The 22,911-nt window shown below is 55.4% G+C and overlaps 1 protein-coding gene across 1 annotated transcript; it reads left to right on the forward strand.

Moving 5' to 3' along the window:
- The first annotated feature begins 2,196 nt into the window (after positions 1 to 2,196).
- On the forward strand, positions 2,197 to 21,167 carry LRRC27 (leucine rich repeat containing 27). The gene is made up of 11 exons (XM_080688499.1): positions 2,197 to 2,246; positions 3,006 to 3,251; positions 4,904 to 5,034; positions 8,486 to 8,544; positions 10,744 to 10,896; positions 13,633 to 13,990; positions 15,001 to 15,159; positions 18,012 to 18,108; positions 19,303 to 19,421; positions 20,204 to 20,333; positions 20,867 to 21,167. The coding sequence occupies exons 2-11, from the start codon at positions 3,060 to 3,062 to the stop codon at positions 20,993 to 20,995; spliced, it is 1,527 nt and encodes a 508-aa protein (XP_080544625.1). The 5' UTR covers positions 2,197 to 2,246; positions 3,006 to 3,059; the 3' UTR covers positions 20,996 to 21,167.
- The last annotated feature ends 1,744 nt before the right edge of the window (positions 21,168 to 22,911 follow it).

The following is a 22,911-nucleotide window of genomic DNA, read 5'->3' on the forward strand; positions in this document are numbered from 1 at the left end:
CACATGCTCTTTGTCTCTTACCTGCCCGCAGCCTGGATTATGGGCCAAGCCATCCCTTGATTTTTCTCATCACACTTGCAACTTAGCGCTCAATTTTGTTCATATGAAAAACGTTTGTGCTGTGTGAGGTCTCCTGAGACTTCCGCTTTCTAAGATTCATCCTTGTGGTTGTGAGCAGCTACTGTCTGTCCATTTCAGGGCTTTCTCTTGTCCTGGCCTCTGACATGCGGCCCAGTTCTTGCTGAAGAGAGAGAGGCTGCTGTGGACATCTTTGACCGGGTGCCCTGATACATCGCCACACCTTGACCTGGCTCAGGGAGACCAGGTCAGGATGCCATCTGGCCTCCCCAATGGCGAGATGAGAAATGTGTTTGTTGCAAGCGGGAAGTTTGTTGTTGTTGTTCATCCTCACCCGAGGATATTTTCCCCATTGATTCTTAGAGAGAGTGAAAGGGAGAAAAACATCGATGTGAGAGAGACACATCAGTTGGTTGCCTTCAGCACACACCCCAACCAGGGCTGGGATGGAGCCTACAACCAAGGTATGTGCCCTTGACCGGAATCAAACCTAGGACCCCTCAGTCTGAGGGCTGGTGCTCTGTCCACTGAACCAAACCAGGTAGGCGCATGTGAGAAGTTTTTGGTGACTTGTTGTAACAGCAATTGGAAACAGGTACACTAGTGTTAAGATATGTGGTTTTTACCCTATTACATGTGAATATCAAGATGATGAAAATCCATCGGACAGCCGAAACCGGTTTGGCTCAGTGGATACAGCATCGGCCTGTGGACTGAAATGTCCCAGGTTCGATTCCGGTCAAGGGCATGTACCTTGGTTGCGGGCACATCCCCAGTCGGGGGTGTGCAGGAGGCAGCTGATCGATGTTTCTCTCTCATCGATGTTTCTGACTCTCTGTGCCTCTCCCTTTCTCTCTGTAAAAAATCAATAAAATATATTTAAAAAAAAAGAAAATCCGTCAGACATTGTCCTGAAAATAATGATCTGTTTGAGCAAGAGCTTGTGTCTGAAAGCCTTTAATTTGACACTGAAAATTAAGCATTTACTATATTTGACTTTGCTTTGTGTAGCAGATATTTGCCATCTTTGCAGGTGAGGTTTCTTAAGAAGCTGCTTCATCTCTCTCTGCTGCTTCCTCTTCAATGAGAGAATGTGCTCTGCTTTTTAGAAATTACTGAAAGGTGAGGCGGCCTGTGATTGGGGGAACACACCTTCCCCAGCTCTCCTCATTGAGCCACAGGAGGCATTTTGTGTGAGATTGGGGGGTGGAGGGCAGCCATGAGGTAGCAGCCTTAACGTCTTTGTACCAGAAGGTCAGGGCCAGGTGACCTCTCTGCTCCTCTATCTCCCCTGTAAAATCGGGGTGATGACCCCACCTCCTGGCTTTTTAGAGATGAGCCATGGACGTTGGTGGTCTGCCTGGCACGGTGCTCTGCATCTCACGGCATTACTCAGAGCTGCTCACGGTCCTCATGGGTGCGAGGCGGAGAGCAGCTTTCAGCTTCTCCAACTCCTGGGTGAGGCCTGCGCTGGGTGAGGAATGGTGCCCCTTGTTCAGGAGGAATGGTGCCACTTCTGCAGGGCACCCGTGGCCCATCCACCGTGGGGTTCTGGCTAGAGCTCAGGGCGTCCAGCTTGCAGCAAGCCACCCGTCCTCAGTTTACCTCCAACTTCCCCTGCCTACCACGCCCTGGACCCATGGATGGAGCTGCAGGCCAGGTGTCGTGTGGCCCCCTGTGACCCTAGAGGACCCGGGTCTACCACAGGCGGGCTTTCGAGTTCTGGACGCAGGGCAGTGGGCCTGAAAGGCGACCTTTCCCGCGGGTTTAGGCGGCTGTCCTCAGGGGCCATGCCCTCAAGCCCAGCTCGCTCCTGCCACCTCGCGGTCGTGCCCTTCGCGCACCATGCCTCTGGCTCTGGTACAGCGTCCCGGTGTCAGGAAGCCCAGCAACCTCCCTCTGGGTGTCGGTGTCACGGACCGCCTGGCAGAGGAGGTCGCGGGCGGCCGGCCGGCCAGCGCTGGGGACCCGAAGGAGCGCTGCTGCCGGCCCCTGCCCTGCGCGCACGCGCACCCACCCTCCTCGAGGCTTGGCGCCTGCGGGGTCCCGCCCCTCCTCTAGCGGCCCGTGTCTCCATGGCGACCGCGTGTGCCTGGCAGCCTCCATTGTTGGGGTGCACCTCCCTGCGCTCTCGGCGCGCCAGCCTGTTAGTGGGGGGACCGCCACAGGTGAGGCGGGAGGGGGGCGCCGCAGGGAGGGGGAAGGGGTGCCCAGGTGAGGTAGGGAAAGAAGGGGTGTGTGTGTGAGCGAGAGGAACACCGCAGGGAGCGGGGAGCAATGAGCGCTGTGTGCGAGTGAGGGGAGCTCTGAGCTCCTGGGGCCCGAGGGTGGGCGGGCAGCTGATGGAAGGCGGTGCCCAGTACAGGCTGCGCCCCCAAGCGTGGACCATCAGGCCTGATGGGGAAACCGAGGCAGGCGCGCTGGGCACCTGGAGCCCACCTGCTCATTGTTAGGTCCTGGTGTTTCGCTCTGGTTTTCAGACATTTTCCCTGTTGGGAGGTTTATAGGAGGTTGAAGGCCTACGCAGACCAGGACTAACCAGAGAAAGGCCCAGTGGCAGGGATGGGGGGTGGGGTTGGGAGGGTGTGGAGGGGCAGTTCCTTCACCCCATTTTATGGAAGGAACACATTGGTTTACAGACTTTGGAACGTTCCTTCCGGAAATAGCCATTTCTGTTCTGTGTTTTGGAGTTGAAAGTTGTATCTCAGAACTCCATGGTTCAGAGTAAGGGGCAGAACGTTTTCATCTGAACCTTCTTGCACCCCAGGGATTTATTTTAAATTTTAAATTCAAGCTGATGATATTGCTTATTAAAAGCGAGTGTTTTGTAAGCAGGTGAAATCACCGCAGGTCTGCCAGGCCGCTAGCCCGTCCCGCCTGGGAACGTGGCCTTGTGCCTCATTGTGGTGTGTCCCCTCCCGCTCCAGGTGACCCAGGAGGATGAGCGGTGGCCCCGAGGACTGCTTCCTCCCAGCTGACAGATGGAGGGAACCGGCCCTGGGACTGCTGACCTGGAGAGCGACGCTGCTCCGGCTGGGAACCCGCCTGCCGCCCCCGCCAAAGACATTCCTAAGAGTGTCCCGGGGGCCATGCTTTCTTCCTCACCAATTCTAGACTTGAGTCAAAGTGGTCTTCAACATTTAGGAGACATCCTTAAAATTCCCACCCTTACAGTAAGTGGGGCGTGTCTCGGGGTATTGTGCACGGACCGTGTAGACATAAACGAACAGCTCACCCCAGACTTTTACTTGTCGGCTTCTCTAAAGGAGAGAAATTCTAGAATGAGAGAGAGGAGGGTTAACCTGGGGCTTCGTGTGCTGTTCAAGACAAATGAGAAGCTCATGGGGACCAGCCGATGGGAATACCTCGTAGGGCTAATTCTGATGTCCTGTCTCCTCAAGAAAGTCTCGGGCACCAAAAAGCTTGTGTTAGACACCACTACTGAAAGCACCTTCGGTCCCTAATTTTATATATTTGTATTATTGATTTCGGAGAGGAAGGGAGAGAGAGATAGAAACATCAACGATGAGAGAGAATCATTGATCGGCTGCCTCCTGCATGCCCCACACTGGGGACTGAGCCCATAACCTGGGCCTGTGCCCTGACCTGGAATCGAACTGGGACCTTCTGGTTCATGGGTCGACGCTCCACCACTGAGCCATGCCAGCTGGGTCTCGGTCTCTTATTTAAAGCACAGAAGCCCTAAAAACCCAGTCAACATTGAAACAGGGCAAACCTTGCTCACCCACGCTTTGCTGACGTTGCATGCTGATGTTACCGTATGCCTAGTGCCTTCGCCAGGTGAGTCCCTGCCTGCTTGTGATCTAGCTTGTGTCATCACCTGTGACTTCCAGAATAAGGTTCCATCGGAGCCCAGCAACATAGTCACAATGGCCGAGGCTGACCTGGCACTGCTGTGTGCCAAGCCCTGCCCACCTAGTGTGCCCTGGGAGGTGGGCCACGTGACCTGTGTTACAGGTGAGCACTCCGGAGCACAGAGAGGTTTGGGAACGTGTTCCAAGTCACACAGCTAATAGGTCCCGTGCTCTGCACTTTGTCCCTGCCTCCCGTGCTAGTGCCTGCTTATGATGGTGACTTGATTTCACTGGGAATCCTGCAGTGATGGCTCTGCGGTTGTTCTTGTGTGGCTGCTGGTCACAGTTAACCCACAGCAGACCGCTCAGCGTGTGTGTCCTTCCGTTATTTCCTTTGGCTGCGTCCCTGGGCCCAGACGGGGCCGTTCCCGCACTGGGCAGAGTTGCTGTGGGCCCAGGTGGGAGAAGAGGGATATAAACGCTGGGAGTGAGTGTGGTGTTAAAGGGTGTTTCAGAGGTGGCCTGTGCTCATGGGGGTGTCTTCAGGTCAGGACACGCTCCCAGCGCCCACAGTGGCGCACGGGTCCTGACGATTCTCATGTTGAGTCTCGTGTCTTCTGTTTATTTATTTATTTTTTAATATATTTTATTGATATTTTACAGAGAGGAAGGGAGAGGGGTAGAGAGCTAGAAACATCGATGAGAGAGAAACATTGATCAGCTGCCTCCTGCATACCCCCCACTGGGGATGTGCCCGCAACCAAGGTACATGCCCTTGACCGGAATCGAACCTGGGACCTTTCAGTCCGCAGGCCGACGCTCTATCCACTGAGCCACACCGGTTTCGGCTCGTGTCTTCTGTTTAAACGTAAGGTACAAGGGTACGATTTCCCTTCTAACCTGATGTGTGTGATGGCGGTGGCTACTAGCTCATCGGAAACGCTTGTAGGCTGTATCGCGTTTTAAAATTCAGTGGGTTGACCAAACGTGGTCTCTTCTTTCCTGGGAAGCAATTGCATCTTCAGAGAAATGAGCTCTGCGCAATCCCGCGGGACTTCTTTCAGCTGCTGCCCCACCTCACCTGGCTGGACCTGCGGCACAACCGGATTCAGGCGCTTCCCTCCGGGATTGGCTCTCACAGGCAAGTCGCGCTCCTGCTCCCGCCTCGGAGCCCCCCTCCCTTTAGCATGCCCGAGAGCCTGCTCTGCTGCGGCTCAGCGCCTCCTGGTTGAATTTTGACTTCAGAATAGAATCGTTTCACAGTATTTTTGAGGCTGGCCAGGAGGTGCGAAGGCCGCGTGTACAAATTCACGTGACTGTTGTAACCCAGGACGCTTAGTAGGCGAGGGGGCCAGTGCCTTTGTTGGACCGGCCGTGTGGGGTTTGTAATGTCTGGGTCCGTCTCTGACTCGTCGTGTGAAGCCGCCCAAAGGGTCGGAAAGACAACCATGTGTGTCAGTGCTGGTTCCTGGCGAACAACGAGGAATCCTTCCCATTTTGGAGGAGTGAATGTGTGCTCTCCTGCTCTGACTCCAGAGATTCCCAGCACCCCCACTTTCAGGACAAGTGCCAGGTGTCCCTCTGTTCCTCACCTGGGCCCTCCCCAGCAGCTGGCCGTCAGCTGGCATCCTCAGCATCCGGGAGCCGTGCTCACCAGGAGGTCCCCTCCCCTCCTGGCCCCTTTGCCTCCCGTACCCAATCCTCCCCCCAGTGCTTCCTACTCCTTGGAACCTTCTGAGAAGCACTTCAGGCCCTCCTTCGGCGTCAGCGCACCTGGGCAGAGGAAGCACACGCAAAGGCCCTGGGGCGGGCATGTGCTTGGAGACGTGAGGGACGCAGGGAGGCCAGCGTGGCCGGCCAAGCTTGTAGGCCACAGCTGCTGTTTTGGATTTCGTTTTGAAAGAGGGTTTGAGTGGATTGGGGTGGAATGTGACTTGGCTTTCAGATCACTGTACGGAGGGGCGGGAGTGGCAGCAGTGAGGCCACCTAAGAGGCCCCTGCAGCGGTGCATGCACGAGGCGGTGCCCGGGCAAGGCTGGACCCTGCAGAGCTGCGCCGGGCTCCGGAGCTGGTGGGGCTCAGGCTGCATGTGGGCGTGGGAGGAAGAGAGGTGTGCGAGGGCCACCCCCAGTTCTGACACGAGTAACTGCGCAGAAGCCAGGCGGCCACTGGAACAGCGGGGCACAGGCCTGCAGCGGGCCCTTCACTCGCCCGGCTATTGCTCACCATTTTTTATTTATTTATTTATTTAATTTAAGATCTGTCTTTTTTTTCTTTTTTTTAAAATATATTTTATTGATTTTTCACAGAGAGGAAGGGAGAGGGATAGAGAGCCAGAAACATCGATGAGAGAGAAACATCGATCAGCTGCCTCCTGCACACCTCCCACTGGGGATGTGCCTGCAACCAAGGTACATGCCCTTGACCGGAATCGAACCCAGGACTCTTCAGTCCGCAGGCTGACACTCTATCCACTGAGCCAAACCGGTTTCGGCTGTTGCTCACCATTTTTAAAAGCAGTTTTTAAGAAGTGAGTATTGCCCTAGCCGGTTTGGCTCAGTGGATAGAGCATCAGCCTGTGGACCAAAGGGTCCCAGGTTCGATTCTGGTCAAGGACAAGTACCTGGGTTGCAGGCTCCTCCCCGGCCTGGGCCCTGGAGGCAACCAATTGATGTGTTTCTCTCACATCGATATTTCTCTCTGTCTTTCCCTCTCTCTTCCTCTTTCTAAAAAAATCAATGGGAAAATATCCTTAGGTGAGGATTAAAAAAAACACAAGTGAGTATTCTGTCACCTGTAAGAGTAAGAGAAAATGTCTCCGATCCTTGGTGCCTTCGCAGGCTCCTCGAGGAAGCAGCGAATGTCATGATGAGCTGGCATCTCCATCAGGATGGGGGCAGAGCCAGGACCCCTCTTCCTGGAGCCCCTGGGGTCAGGGGGTCTGTGGAGCAGATCACCTGCGGGGAGTCACGTCCCTGGCTGCATAGAGCCGGCCAGGCAGGTGCATTGCCGAGCCTGGTCTGCAGCTGGCTGTGTGCCGGGGCTGAGTGCTGTCTTGGCTGCTTCCTCCTCCCCCCTTACAGCTGACCCGAGTGGCCTCCCCAGTCCTCCGAGGCGGCCTGGGGAGGCGCTGTTCTTCACACGGTCCTCTTCTGTGTTTAGGATAATCTAGTGCTTTTTGTCCATAAATTTTGCGGAGAGTAATTGCTACTCAAAAGGTAAAAATGAAGTGCTTTCCCCTAAACACTATTCTTCTAAAATAAGCACACAGTTCTCAAATGTCAGAATCTTTGCTTTTCCAGTCAAAGCCAGCTGCTTACTGTTGTTTAAGACATAATTGTGCGTGTGATGTGTAACCCACTACATCATTAAAATCAGAGTGGCCTGCGGAAGACCTGAAACACGCTCATTATAACTTTTAAGTGATTGTGCGCCTATTGAAAGCCTTAAACTTCCCACACAGCCTAGTGAAAACAACCCAGAACGAACGTGCCCCTTCAGGGTCGGCGGCGTGAGCTCGCGGCCAGAGCGGATGCGTGAGGAGTGGCCTCAGCCCAGGTGCCCCTATGAGCGGCTCGGTTCCCATAGACGCCTATGTCCAGGGGGAAGTCTGTGAAAGGAAATGATGGATCAGCACGGGGTGTCATTTAAAGTGTGCACCGAATATTTCAATGTGTTATTATATAGGGTGGAAACAGGCCTGATACCCTTTCAGGTCAGTCGGTGGCCGCCAGGTTGTATATCCCCAAACCAACCAACAACAAGAATGTCCCTGGTGTTGGGAGGTGAGGGCCCTTTGCCGCGGCAGTTCTGTCGCGGCATCTCCGGAAGCCCCAGATGCTGTCCCAGTGGCTGCTGCGTGTCAGCAGATACAAAGGGGCTACTACCCAAAGCGGCCCAAGTAACAACGCTCCCCGGAAGGTAAATAGAAAATTGTCAGCTCCTGTGGTCCCTTTTGTGCTAAATTTTACAAGTCATGCGAACAGGTGTCAACTACGGGGAGAAAATGCCCCGAAACCAGGTGTCTTTGCTTTGGGGCTTCTCCGGCCACGAGCGTGTGAATCACCTCCCTAAGCAGGGCAGACACGCCGCCCAACACGAGTCTCCCGACGCTCTTGACCGTGGAAAACATTTGCCCAGAGCACCTGGAAACGCTGGGGTGCATCACCACACACCTCAGGCACCCCCGTGTGGGGCATGTGTCACGGGGCACCCACCGCCCGCACACTGGTTCTCAGCCAGGAGAATTTGCCCCCCTCCGCGCACAACCGGCAATGTCTGCAGGTTTTGTGGCTGTCACGGGGTAGGGGGTGGTTTACTGGCATCTTGTGGGGACAGGCCTAGATGCTGCTATAAACACCCTGCCGGCACAGGACAGTCCCCCAGCCAGGCATTGCCTGGCCCCGAGGTCAGCGGTGCCGGGCGAGCGCTCGGCCCCGATGCTGGGACAGTTGACCGGGCCTGTGGTCACGCTGTGGGTCTGCGGCATTGCCGCCTTAAAGAGAAGACAAATGAAGAAACGCGGTATCATTTAGGGATGGTTCCTCGACTTTCTGCTTTTTAAATGACGTATGTTCTGTTTTGTTTTAAAGGTATTTGAAAACTTTGCTTTTAGAAAGAAATCCTATCAAAGTGTTACCTGTGCAGCTGGGTAAGTACTCACACAACCCATAGAAGGTGGTTTTAAAATGCAGGCTAGTGAGGTTGCTGCAACCTGCAGTGGACGTCAGGCGTGGCCCCGAGGGGAGGCCCGCGCGCTGTTCACGCCCCTCCGCCTCTGTCCTCGGGCTCCCCAGAGCGGTCAGCGCTCCTGCGTGATTTCCACACCTAAAGAGTGACTCGCAGCCTAGTGTGAGGAGCGAGGGAACCTTTCCTTTCAGATCCATCATCTTCTGCTGCTTTATATTTTGATACGATGTTACTGGTTGAACAAAAATTGAGGATTTTTACATTCTCTTGTTCCTTTTGGTGCTCTGGTTTGTGTGGAGTGCTAGCCCTGTGGTTTTCACATGCGTGTTCCCGTGCTCATCGGCACTCGACTTCAGCCTCCTGCTGGCCACCATCCGCGTGCGTGCGTGCGCCTTCCCAGCTTTGACTTCAGCCTCTGCGTTGTCAGCTGTAGGCAGGTGTGGTTGGGTGTCACTCTTCTGTCCAGTCTGATGGTCTCTGCCTTTTAACTGGAATGTTGCTTCTTTCTCATTATCATTTCCGCTCTTCCTGAGACTCCAGTTACACAGGTTTAGATTTTGATTCTGTCCCACGTGCCTTGAATACTCCCCCCATTCTTTTTTTCTCTCTGTGTTCCATTTTCTATTGTTTTTCACTAGAGGCTCGGTGCACGAATTTGTGCACAGGTGGGGTCTGGCTCGCCTGCCCTGATTGGGGCCAATAGGGCCGGGCTGGCCGGGGGGAGGGGATGTGGGCGGTTGGCCGGCCCCGCCCCCTGGTTCAAACTCCTGGTCAAGGGGACAATTTGCATATTCGCCTTTTATTATATAGGATTGACCTGCCTTGAGTTCTAGGTCTTCTGGTTAGTCTAATCTGCTGTTAAACTCATCCATTCAGTTCAGTGATTTGCAACTAGACTTGAGATTGTATGTGCATGTGTGTGTGGGGGGGGGGCGGATTTTAAATTACTAATTCATTTTCTTAATTGTTATAGATTGATTCAGATGATATATTTCTACCTGCATCAGTTTTGGAATATCTTCATCTGCATTTTTGAAGGAGAGTTTGCCAGACCCAGAGCCCTTGATTGACAGCACTGAGGACATCTGCTCCCCTGTGCTCAGGCCACCACTGCTTTCCCCAGGAAGTCCGCTCTTGATCTTATTGTTGCTGTTCCCTTGTAGGTGCGGAGTTGTCTTTCTCTGGCTGTTTTCAAGATTATTTCTTTGTCTTTCAGTAGTTTGTGATGTTTCTCAGTGTGAATCCTTGTAGTTTATATTACTTGGGATTTGTTAAGCTTCTTCGACATATAGATTAATGTTTATCATCAAATTAGAGTTACGTTGGCCATGGTTTGCTCAGACTTTTTTCTAACCCTCTCTTTTGCTCCTCCTATGATGGTTGTTACATGTATGTTAGCATTCTTGATGTTCCATGGGTCTCTTGAGTTCTGTTGTTGTTGTTTTAATCTTTTTTCTCTCGGACCTCAGCCTGCACACTTATTATCCATCTTTACGTTGACTTGTTTCTTTTGTCATCTTGTATATGCTTTTGTCATTTTGAGGCTAGTGAATTTTTAATTTCAGTCTTTGTAATTTTTAAGTCTAAAACTGCTATTTGGTTATTTAACAATTCTATTTTTATTGACATTCTGTATTTGTTGAGACGTGTTACTATACTTTCCTTGAAGTATTTAAGTATGTTTTTTTCATTTCTTTGAACATGCTTATAACAACTGCTTTGATGTTTTTGTATGTTAACGCCAGCATCGGAGCCTGCTCAGAGACCCTTTCTCTTGGCTGCTTGTTTCCTGAGTACAAGCCACATTTTGCTTTTCTTCGCATGCCTTGTAGTTTTTGGTATTGTTGAAGATAGGCATTTTGGATATTATGGCAGCTTTTGGTGATTTTTACTAGAGGGCTGCTGTTGCTGCTTCTGTTTATTTTATTTTACTTGGTTTATTTAATTTTATAATTAGACTGGTCTTAATGTATGAAATCCATCCCCCCTGCAGGGTTTTGTGTTATTTTTTTTTAAAACAAATCTCAGACATCTGTCATATAATTTTACCCAGAATTCTCAACAGGTTCTCTTTTTCCTAATGTGCGGAAGTAACTGTCATCTCCTGTCTCCATTGCACAGGAGTGTGTGTAACATGCTGATGGTTCTTCCTCTCCGCCAGGGAACGTGACGACGCTGAGAGCGCTGAACCTGCGGCACTGCCCTCTGGAGTTCCCGCCTCAGGTCATAGTGCAGAAGGGCCCGGCCGCCATCCTGAGGTTCCTGCAAGGCTCTGCCACCAAGCTCCCCTCCCGCCGAGACCCAGCTTCTCAAGGTTCGTGGGACAATTATTAGGACAAACTGCCTCAAAACAGAAGCGAGTGCTTTTTGAAATCTGGGCCCAGGGCACCTCCTCTCTTTAATCATGTCCCCAGGAACACGGGAGCCTCACGTGTCCCCGCTGGACGCTCCCAGCACCTGCTTCACACACGGTCTCCTTGCTGACAGCAGAGCCCCGTCTTTCCCTGGCTCCGTGCTCACGGGCTTGCATCCTCAGTGCCCACGATGGAGCCTGTCGGGAGCGGGTTTGGGTAAAAGTTCACTGGGATGGCCGAAACCGGTTTGGCTCAGTGGATAGAGCGTCAGCCTGCGGACTGAAAGGTCCCAGGTTCGATTCCGGTCAAGGGCATGTACCTTGGTTGCGGGCACATCCCCAGTGGGAGGTGTGCAGGAGGCAGCTGATCGATGTTTCTCTCTCATCGATGTTTCGAACTCTCTATCTCTCTCCCTTCCTCTCTGTGAAAAATCAATAAAATATATAAAAAAAAAAAAAAAAAAAAAGTTCACTGGGATGAACGTAACGAAACAGTCCTCACCCCAAGCACCTCACGTAACTATTTCAGGAATTGCTCGGTCCATTAGACAACGATTGCCCATTCTGTAGACTTTCTTTCTCTTTCTTTCTTTCTTTCTTTCTTTCTTTCTTTCTTTCTTTCTTTCTTTCTTCCTTTTCTTTCTTCCGCTCCCTCTCCCTCTCCCTCTCCCTCTCCCTCTCCCTCTCCCTCTCCCTCTCCCTCTCCCTCTCCCTCTCCCTCTCCCTCTCCCTCTCCCTCTCCCTCTCCCTCTCCCTCTCCCCCTCTCTCTTTTTTCTTTTCCTCACCTGAGGAGAATTGTTGAGAGAGGAAGGGAGAGGGAGAGACAGAGAGAAACACTGATGTGAGAGAGACACATCGATTGGTTGCCTCCTGCACACACCCTGACCAGGACCCAGGGATTGAGCCTGCAACCAAGGTACATGTCCTGGACCAGAATCGAACCCAGGACCCTTCAGTCCATAGGCCGACGCTCTAACCACTGAGAAACTGGCTAGAGCTAAACCACTTTTCTTTAAAAACACCAACCCCATGTATGTAGTGGTCAGGAGCATATAGCATTGGGAGTGTGCTCTCCTATGCATGTGTGTGTCATGTCCTGTGTGGCACCAGCGCATCTCACTCAGCTGCCCACCGGGTCCCACCGGAGACCCATGCAGTTGTGCGGGGCACACGCTGTAATAACAGTGCTTGACAGCAAAGGCTCTACCTGTTTCACATTCTGAGCTCTCCTCCTGGATGTTGTGTTTAGAGAACGGCTTTTTCTTAGAGAAAAAAGTTGCAAAACATTGATCTTGCAAAATACTAGAATTTTATGCTTTCATAAGCAATGAATATTTAGGGTCATCGTCCTCATTATTACCCTGCAACCCCATTGCAGTTTTTGTGTTTTCACATTGAAGTCTGTACCTGTTTAATACAATAGACACGTAATCGACAAGAAAAAAAGGTAGAACCCAGCCTGTGTGGCCCAGCGGTTGAGCATCGACCCAGGAACCAAGAAGTCACCGGTTTGATTCCCAGGCAGGGCACAGGCCCAGGTTGCAGGCTTGATCCCCAGTGTGGGGCGAGCAGGATGCAGCTGATGGATGATGTTCCTGTCTCATCAATGTTTCTATCTCTTTATCCCTCTCTCTTCTCTCTCTAGTATATATCTATATCTATGTCTATGTCTATGTCTCTATCTCTATGTCTATCTCTATATCTATCTCTATGTCTATCCCTATATCTATATCATCTATATCTATATCTATATATCTATATCTATATCTATATCTATATCTATATCTATATCTATATCTATATCTATATCTATATCTATATCTATATCTATATCTATATCTATCTATAAAAGCCTAAGCAACCTTTACAACTGAACAACTGGTGACTGGTCACTATGACATGCACTGACCACCAGGGGGCAGACGCTCAATGCAGAAGCTGCCCCCTGGTGGTCAGTGTGCTCCCACAGGAGGAGCGCCGCTCAGCCAGAAGCCGGGCTCACGACTGGAGCTGCGCCCGCCCCGGCTGGGGCTCTTCCCTGGCCGCCTATCAGATCGGCACTGCTACATCCCCCGAGGGGTCCTGGATTGAGAAAGGCCGCAGGCCACGCTGAGGGACCCCACCCGTGCACGAATCCGTGCACTGGGCCTCTAGCATATATATAAAATAGCTAACAAGATTAGACTTGAAAAGCTGAAGATGAATTCACTTCTTACAGGAAGTAGCTTACAGTGGTCAGAGCTGTTTAAAATGTGAGTCTACATGCCTGGGAAGGATGTGGTTACACAAGAGAAAACCCCAGCCTGTCTGAGTGTCTGTGCCCATGGGAATGGAGGCCTCACGCAGCCAGGCGACACGGGTCTGTGGGACACCGTGGCTCCAACGGCTCATGCGGGACCCTGCAGAGTCAGAGGATGAATACATTTCAGGCCAGTTTGCTCCCAGATAATTCACCTAGAGCTAGAGATCAGAGTGTCTGAAAGTCAACAAAAGCATCGCCAGACAAAAGCAGCAGGCACATGGGCTTAAAGTTGATTAGAAATTAAGACACCAAAGGATGTGCATAGGAAGCAGCTTCACTTACATGGGTTTGCAGGGACTGTGAGAGCCTGGGCGGAGGGAGCTGCCTGGGCTCCGCTTGAGGCTCGGCCTAGGGCTGCAGCGCAGTCACCTGAGTCGGGATTTTATTTTACTAGCGATGAGCCTAAATCAGCTGCCATATCCCCTGCTGGCCTTACCCGGAGAATGTGCACCCAAGGGAGACACCGCTAATTCTCAGGGGCCAAAGGGGACCAGGTTGAAAGAAATGGAGGACCGGTTCCCGCCTGTTGAAAAACTGGACCTGAGTGATCTCAGGAAATCGGCCGATTCCTGGGAGGACTGGCCGAGTGAGGAGGAGATCAGGCGCTTCTGGAAGCTGCGGCAGGAGATCGTGGAGAAGGAGCAGGCGGAGGTTCTGCAAAACCAGCTCCTCGCCATGGAGCTGCCTCCGAACCTCCGGGCCGTGCTGCGCAGCCGGGACGAAGCGCGCCCCAACCCCAGACACGCCCTCAGGTACGACTCCTAAGCCAAGGGGTGTCGTCAGGTCTTTTCCAAGTTGAAAAACTACTTTGCAACTATCTTCTAAAACATGAGGGATGTGTGTGTGTGCACTGCCTTCACTAGTTAGGCAGCAGTACCAGCCTGGCTTTGGGTTAAAGTCACCCCTACATGGGCTCCACGTAGGTGGTTACACAAGAGAAAAGCCCAAATCCTATGTGTTTGAGTGTGTGTGTGTATGTGTGTGTTACATGTCTGGTGTGTGTGTGGTGTGTCTGTGCATGGTATGTGCTCATCTGTGTATTGTGTGTGAATTGCATGTGCATGATAGGTGTTGTGTATTCATGGTGTATGGTGTGTGTTGCATGTGCGTGAGATATGTAATGTGTGTTATATGTGATGTGTTATATGGGTATGTGTGATGTGTGTTGTGTATGCATGCTGTGTGATGTGCATGCATTGTGTGTGTGATGTGTGTTGTGTGTGCGTCTCTGTACGGTGTGTGAGAAGGCTGGGGTTGGCATATTGAAAACACTGAAAATCTTCAGTCTCCAGGGAAGGTGTTGCTGTTCATTGCACTAGCCTTCCACCTGTCCTGTAGGGCTGAACATTTTCAGAATAAAAACGGTTGAAGTGTTACTAACCGATGGCAGCCGCGGAGGTGTGGGAAGCACATAGTGTAGGCTCCGCGGCAGCCCGGCCTGGACTCACCTCGCAACTGTCTCAGTCCTGAGTCACCCACTCGCAGGCAGGACGGCTCCAAGCCTGCTGTTTAGAAACCTCCGCCTCCCTCCTTCCATTCACATCCAGGTTGCTCAGAGGAGGCCGGTTCAGAGCCCATAGCCCGGGGGTGACCTGGTGGCTTGAGGGGGTGGGAGTGGAGGGCAGCACCTTCCACGCAGGCCCAGGGTGCAGCTGGCCCCGAAGCCCTGCTCTTACGTTGTGTGTTTTCTACCGCATCTTCCAGGTGTGTGTTCATCGCAAGGTGTTGTTAGGTAGTTGGCTAAAACCTTGTGTAATTCCAGGAGGAAGCCACCCTCCTTCAAGTACGCCCTGCCCGGCCTGGCGTTAGCGCACCCGGCGGGGCCAGGGACGGCGACAGGAGCAGAGCAGCTGGAGGAGAGGCGGGCCTCGGCCTTCAGGGAGCTGCGGGAGAAGCAGGCGCTGATGGAGCAGCGCAGGAGGTGAGGCTGGGCTCCGTGGGGTCCGGGCGGGCCTGGGGGCCACTCCTGATGAACGGGCTGTTCCTCCCCGTTTGGAAGCCGGGTGCTGCTTCCCGAGTGCAGGCCGTCTCCAGGCAGGTTCTCCCTGCACGTCCGTCCCCACCCGCCTCCTCAAGCCGCCTGCCCTCTTTCTTATACTTACCTCCAATTTCTTATTCTTCCTTAATCTGCCCTCCTCTCCTGTCACTTACCTGGCTGACAGGTCTTTTCTAAAGAACGATATTTAAAAGTAACAAGCTTGTCCGTTCACTCTCACCTTTGCCTCGCGGGTCTGCTGCTGCCCCAGCCACCCCTGTGCTCACCGTGCCCTCTCTCCAGCTCTGCTGACCGCCCGCCTTCCCCGTGCTCTGGGCCCTGGGAGCCGGCCAGCATGGGCCTCATCCACAGCACCCAGGGACCCCCTCACCCCCTGGTTGGATTTGGTCACTGGGGGGGTCCCAGCGAGGAGGTCGGAGAGAAGGGGGAGTGGGAGGGCAGTACCTTATTCCACCTGCCGCTCCCTGTGAATGCCACCTGGGCCTGGCCAGGCCCCCACAGAGGCCCACCCCATGCTTCTCACTCCTGGGTTCCACCCGGCAGCCACGCCTTCCCTCGTCCCGGAGCCAGAGCCTGGGCGGCTAGCCCCACTGTCCCCGCACTGCCCCGGGACCTGCCTGCCCTCCCCCGCGAGTAGCCCTGTATGAATAAACCCTCCTGAACCCATCCCGTGAGTGTGTCTTCTCTCTGGCCCTGGTGGATGCGGACTTTTCATGGACCCAGTTCTGAGGGTGCACGATTGTCCTCCCGCCACCAGGCCTACTGTCTAGTCGGTTTCTTTTCCTTCAGTGAAAGGTGGGCGATAGTGGACCCTCAGAACTGGTCAGGGCACATGAGGTCCCTGCCCCGGGGCTGTCCCCTGGTGCAGGGATGACAGAGAAGCTCAGACTTGGGGTGTGGTCTGGGCTGCTCCTGGGATCACGCTGGTCATCAGCCACAGCTGTGGACAGCCACCTCCTAGAGTGCCCCAAAGTGTCCCTTGGCTGGAGTCCAGGCTACAGGGGTGGGGCCGCCTGCCGTCCACCTCCGGGCCAGGTGAGGACTGAGCATGGCGGCTTGGCGGGCAGAGCAAGGCCATCTGTGTCCCCGCGAGAGGAGCCTTCTAGAGCCAATGTCACAGGCTGCTCCTGACCACCGAGGGCGCCTGCCCCCACACACTGTGCTGCCCCTGGCACCTCCCTGCTCTGCATCTAGGTGGGTCCCACCTCCCCTGCCCCGCTTCGCCTGGTCCCCGATTCTACTTCCTAAAACTGCAGTCCAGCCTCGGCACCTCCCTTAGACTCCTTGGGGAAGCTCTTCTGCCCCCTTGTTTCCATGTGAGTCCCTCCCTCCCCCAGCCACTGTCCCCTCTTGTTCTGCCCGTGATGGCGATGCACAGGGCAGGGAAGTGGCACGGGGGCACCAGCACTCGGGTGCCCGGGACCCTGCACGCTCTGTGAGAGGCAGGTCTCAAGCACCAAGGGCAAATGCAAGCTCTCTTCTTGGTTTCTCTGCCTGGAACCCTGAGGCTCGTTCTGTGGCCCCCTTGGGGACAGGGCAGGAGGCCTGTCCTGTGGCTTAGACTCCTGGCGGACCTGGTTGTCTTAGGACATGAGGCTCCTAAGGACTTTACCCGGTGCCTCTCAAGGAGGGGTCCCTTCCATCCAGTTCCCCGAGAAGTGGTGGAGACGAGGATGGACCCCCACCTTCTGGGAGGGTAGGTAGCACCTGAGGTCACAAAGTCACAGCTCCACACAGGACTGCCGAGTGGAGGACCAGGGAGTGGGGCTCAGCTGGGGGCAAGGGAACCACCAGGCAGGGGCAGGAGGCGATCTAGTGGGGAGGCCTCTGCAGGGGTGCAGAGGGGGGCACCTGGCCCTTCCCAGGCTCTGACAGGAAGGCACGGCTGCCAGGAGGACCAGCACCACGCCCCAGGGGAGCCTGGGAAGGAGGTACCTGGTCCCACCGCCACCTGAATCCCGAGGCAGCACCAAGCACCGTGCGGGACCTCACAGGGGCAGTGGGCGGAGCCTGGGGAGCCATGAGGACGGAAGAGCCCATGACACAGGCAGGGGCAAGAGGCCAGGGGGCCATCTGCTGAGAGGGGAGACCAGAGGCCAGATTTGGGGGAGGAGGGGTCTGGGGAGGTGTGCTGACCACCGGAAGCTATGGGAGACCCAGGAAGTAGTTCACAAGGGCAGATGGAGACCTGGGCCAGGCGAGGCTTCCCATGGGTCCCGCCCCATCTCCAAAGCCAGAGGCACAGCCCAGCCGTCTCTGAGCTGTGGGCAGTGACTCCCCTCGGGTGTGACTGCAGGGCCAGGGTGCCGCGGGCAACCCCTTGCCGTGTGGAGCCCGTCCTGCCGAAGCCTGGCAAGGGCATGGCCCCGTCACGGGGAGGGCACTGGGAAAACACGCGCTCACTCTCTAACGTGGAACTCGCGTGTCTGAGAGGAAGCTGACTCATCAGCGGCTCTCTCACATCTTACGGTGACCGTGAGCGCCTGCAGGCCTCGATGCCACAGCCCCGGCCTGGCCTTCTGATGCTTCACCTGGCAGGGGCTTGAGGAGGGCCTGGCTTGCCCCTGGGACAGTTCGGCTGTGCCCAGCTCTGCCCGGGGAGCATTTCAGAAGCCGCCCCCAGTGCTGTGCCGGTCAGGCCAGTGTCTGCCCTCTGGACGGATGGACTGGAAGTGAAGGGCTTTCGTGCGGAGCTTTAAAAATGACAGGAGAGTCCTTGTAAGTTGTGCAGCTGCGCTTCACCAGGACCTACTGATACGATGGTGCCTTTCCTCCAGAGACAGAAGGGTCCTGCTGGAGTGGCGAGAGCAAGCCCAGACGATGAGGAAGAGGAAGAGGGAACTCGGCAAACTCCGGCCTCCAAGACGGACGCTGGTAGGCGGTGCTGGCGGGAGGTGGGGCTGCGGTGAGACAGGAGAGCGGCCGTCGGGCGCTGCCAGCCGCTGCCAGCCGCTTGCACGGTTGAGTGCCCTGTGCTCCTCCTGTTCAGGCCTGGGATGCGCGGGTGCTGCAAACATCCCCCTTTCACAGGTGAAGACTGAGGCCCGCAGGCCCCAGCGCAGGGGGTGGGGCTGGGCTGGCCCTCAGTGAACCTGCGGTCTGCGCTCTGCACCGTCGGGAGTCGAGTGTGCCCACAGGTGTCTTGCTGGGTCTCCGTGTCTGTGGTCCCCTCAGCTCCAGGGAGGTCAGTCACCTTAGAAGCCAAGAAGTGGTGGTTGAGTGGCCTCAGGCCCTCCGTTTTCAAGGCTGGGGCCGCCGGCTCCCAGGTCGCATTTGGGGTCTGATGGACAGGGCAGCCGCGGCCTGGACGTGCTGGCTTGCTTATCTCCCGTGAGCGGTCAGGCACGTGCACATTTGAACTTGGCACAATGTTCCTTCAGTTCTTTTGTTTGAGGCGTGTCCCCTGTTGGCACCCCACAGGGCAAGGTTGCCTCTGCGCCCCCATTCTGGGGGAAGGCGCCCTGTCTGCTGTCCACCTCACAGCGGGGCGGCCATCGGACAGGCAAACTTTGAGGGACAGGAAAGCTGGAGAGAGAATGCGACTCCCCACGTGTCCCTCCCCGCTCCAAGTACTCACACCCACTCCACCGTGGACCTGCTCCAGTGGGGAGTGGGCGACGGGACAGCGCTATTAGCGAAAAAACAAACACACACCGAATCCAGCATGTTGTCCGCTGAAGCCAGCGATGGCGCAGGGCCACATCCCAGGGGCGTTTCGGGACGCCCGCCTGCCCGGGACAGAGCACGGGCAGGTGTGCAGCAGGGCCGGGGCAGGGGAGCTCCAACAGGTCACCGACAGCACAGGCTTTCGGACTCTCTGTCAGTTACGTTCCCGTTTGAAACCTAGTGATTTAAAAGCACGGCCACGTGCATATCCAGCGCCTGTCACCCTGCTCTGTGCCCGGCCCTTCACCCCGGCCAGCAGCACGTCCAGCCGGCGGCCGAGGCCCGGTGGTGACCGCAGTGCAGGGACCGCTGTTCTCTGACGGCCACTGATCGGCCTCCGTGGACGACTGTCTGTGCCCACAGCAGTCTCCGTGGGCTCCTGAGAACACCTTGTTTCCCTAGGAGGCACCCAAGCTTCCCTTTGCCACAGATCTGATCCACGATGAGAAAAAGCCAGCGACTCCGCCTGGGAAAGGGGGACAGCTCAAAGAGAAGTCACCACAAGCAAGTAACGAGCCGAGGTTGGTTCTGGGGGCTGATGCTCCCTCCCACCCCCGGTTCAGAGGTCGGTCTTGGTTCCCACCAGCATCTCATGGGCAGAGGTCCAGGCATCTGGGGGCTCAGGTAGCACCGACAGCAGGAAGGATGGGTCCCACCCTCAGGGACCGCTGGGCTTGTCATCTCCCTCCCAGTGTCCGCACATCCTTAGGGACCCCTCCCCTCTCGGAGCAGCAGCTGCGCCCCAGCATTTCTTTAGGTCCCCATGTTCTCCCTTCGCTGGCGTGCCTTCTCGGCCCCCACTGCGCCTCCCCACAGCAGTCCGTGCCTCCCACTAGAGTCTCAGGCCTCTTTCTGCCTCTCTGTGCTTCTTTGTTAGAAATCAAAGGGTGTGAACCCAAAGCCCGGATGCTGACAGAGCAAATACGTTTAAAGTCCTCATTTAGTTCAATGTTTCTCTGATTGAGGATTTATTACAACCATGGATCTGACGTGAAAACAGACACGCTCTTTGTCACGTGGCATGATGTGCAGGGCCCTAAAAGTGCAACATCTTAACTTGAAGGTTTTAAAATACAGTGTGTGTCCCAGCAGCTTGGAGCCGAGGGGAAGGGTGGGGAGAGTCGCCCAGGCCTGGCTATGAGCTGGCGCCGGGAGGGAGGGGCGGGTGGCCTCTGGTGGCTCATCATCCCCTTCACTGCCTCACCCTCACGGGGGCGGGGGGTGCAAGCCCCAGGCTCTGCTTTGGTCTGGAGGGGAAGGAAGGCTCCTTCTCCCAGTCTGAGGCCGGGCCTGGGCTCTGCAGGGCCTTCCAGGAGCAGGGCCTGGAGGGGAAGCTGCGGCAGCACATCCGGCAAATGCAGGAGCGGAGGAAAACGTTTCAAGGCATGGCACCGTTCAAGGAGGTGAGGAAGGCCACAGAGGACCTGGAGGTGGTAAGTATTTGTCGGCTTTATTTGAAAACAAATGGTTTTCTTAAAAACTAGAGGCCCGGTGCATGAATTCGTGCATGGGTGGGGTCCAGCCAGCCCTGATCAGGCCAGGCCGGCCAGGGCGAGGGGCTGTGGGCACCTCCTTCTGGCCCAACGGATGGGCAGGGGACAGGGCGTTTGGAGGAGAGCCCACACCTCGTTCCAGGCCCAGGGATTCCCTCCACCTCAGCATGCTGGGTCCTGTTCCCATGTCTGAGTCTCGGCCCCACCTCCCGGGGCAGGTGTGAGTCTCAGGTGGGATCGCAGTTGGGACAGTGCCAGCTGTGGTGACGTGAGCAGGAGAGTGGATCCTCCCTTGTCCCTTCCTTGATTGGCAGTTACGTAGACAGCTGCGTGTGGACACCGGGGCCTCTGGGGACCTGGCTCCGGGGCCCAAGGGACAGCATCTGCCCCTGCACGGGACAGTGTGTCTGAACAGAGACAGGCTGACCCCATCCTGCCACCTGGCTAACTTTGTCCCCCTCCCTCCCCTAAAGGCCAGAAAGCTGCTGGACGGAGTCATGAAACTGAGCAAGAGCCACGGGGGCCCGGCCCTCCCTGGGAGCCATCCACTGTGCCTGCCGGCATTACAGCCTCAGAATATGTTTTCCAACACGAAATACTAAGCATCTGAAAATGACTGCAAATACTAATGACAGCGTCTTATGTGCGGTGACGGGAACGCCGCCAGCCGGGAGTGGGCTCGGCGGGGGCTGTCTTCCTCCGTGCCCTCGCACGCTGGGGTCTCAGGGTCGGCATCCCCCTCGGCTCGCTGTGCAGGCAGCCTATTGCTTTGGATCCGAGTTGCTTTTTGTGAGGCTGTGAAAGGTTTCAGCTGCATTAAAAGCAAAGAGTACTCTAAACCAGCCACAGCGCTTTCATTTCTAGCGACGGTAACAAAGGTGGTTATTTCCATGGGTGGGGAGTGGGGGGGTGGGGGGGACCGGCTCACCCCATCCTGCCAGGTAGAAGCCACTGCCCGAGGCCCTCCTCCCGCCAGCAGGGGTCTCCTTTGACCTTCACCCTTCCAGGTGGCAGACCCCTCACCCTGCAGGAGATTGAAATCGAGCAGGGCACACCCCTGCCTCCCTCCTCCCCCCCCCCGCCCCCCAAGGCTGCCCAGGCCTCCCCTCCGATCAGCCGCTGTGTTCTCTCCCGCAGGCTAATCGATTCCGTCTGCCCCAGGGTTTTGCTCTGAGCTCACTGCATTGGGGAAGGAGGCCTGGGCCCAGCTCAGCGGGAGGACTTCCTCGGCCCCTGCTCTCTGGGGCTCCCCACCTGTCCCTCCCAGGAGTCCAGCTCCAGTCAAGTCACTTATTTTAAAAATCACTTTGCTCCAAGAATCCTAGAAACAGTACAGATAAAAGTCACTGTTAGATGATTGAAAAGGAAAAGCTGGAGAAACACTCAGTGGTAGCGCCCGTGGTGGCACACATGCCTGATTTTACTCCAGATTTGTGGGTTTGTTTTGCTGGTTGGTTCAAGTTGCGGTGATTCCATTTTCGTCGTGTTGGCCTCAAGTTTTGCGTATTTTTCATCCTATTAGTAGTGACAGTCCCTTTACCTTTTCTCCTAATCAGACAGGTATAAATGTCAACTCCTCCAGCCTCCCAACCCCTCCTTTCCCCTCCTGTGCACAGACAAGGACTTCAGTGTTCCCCCCACCTCCCTCGGTTACCCATGCTAAGTGACAGGCCACTTAGGGGGCTTGAGGGCTCCCCCACATGCCCTTCCACGTGGTCCCTCTGCAGGGAGCTCCTGGCTCTGAAAGTGCAGGATGGAAGCTTCCAGACCTTCCTCAGGCTTAGGCGGTAAAGGAGTGCAGCACCATTCCCTCAGCCTCAGTGCTGTGACCCACATTCTCCTGCAGGTGGCGCCTGGGGCACACCACTGCTGCCAAGGCCATGCAGGGCAGGGGCGGGCGTCCTGGCCCACATGCCCAGACTCTGTGGGTTCTCTGTCTTTGACTCTGAGGAGAGAGCTCAGTTTCTGGCCAAGCAGTTTCAATCGACGTGGGGAGATTTCTCCTCTCGCCCACACTAGGACAGTGCTGACTGCAGACCAGATCAGATGAGGACCTGGACAGACCTAGGAGCTTTTAGAGGGGAGTGTCACAAATATACTCTGCCCCCAGGATTTCTCAATGGCCCGCCACAGCTTGGGGTGCTCTGCAATTGGGTTCCTAGTCCCAGAGAAGAGACTTAAGCAGCAGCCAGCTGGCTCAGAATAAGGACCACAGATCAACTGTTTTGAAACTAAAGCAATTATTTGGGAAAGAGATGCCCCACCCTAAAAATGTTCTTGCTCAGATGCCTGCAAACACAGGACTCTTGGATCTGGGCCTGATGGGGATTCAGGGCCACTGCAGAGCACCGCCCCACTCACGGGACTCAGAAAGGCACCCGTTATGGGGTGGGTGGGAAAGCTTTCCAGGAGGTACCGCCACCTACCAGGGCCTTTGAGCAATTCCACGGGCCCAGGTGAAATACCGGTGGGGCGGTGCTGCACAGGGATGTGGCACATTTGCCGCCGCAGCCCAGCC

This window comes from Plecotus auritus (assembly GCF_963455305.1).
Source record: "Plecotus auritus genome assembly, chromosome: 9".
Lineage (NCBI taxonomy): Eukaryota > Metazoa > Chordata > Mammalia > Chiroptera > Vespertilionidae > Plecotus > Plecotus auritus.

What these genes read in the sequence shown, in the direction of transcription:
- LRRC27 (XM_080688499.1), top strand. Translation starts at nt 3,060, where the DNA reads ATGGAGGGAACCGGCCCTGGGACTGCTGACCTGGAGAGCGACGCTGCT. An exon ending in AGTGTTACCTGTGCAGCTGG is followed by an intron (nt 8,545 to 10,743) that starts GTAAGTACTCAC and finishes CCTCTCCGCCAG; the next exon opens with GGAACGTGACGACGCTGAGA. An exon ending in CTGATGGAGCAGCGCAGGAG is followed by an intron (nt 15,160 to 18,011) that starts GTGAGGCTGGGC and finishes CCTTTCCTCCAG; the next exon opens with AGACAGAAGGGTCCTGCTGG.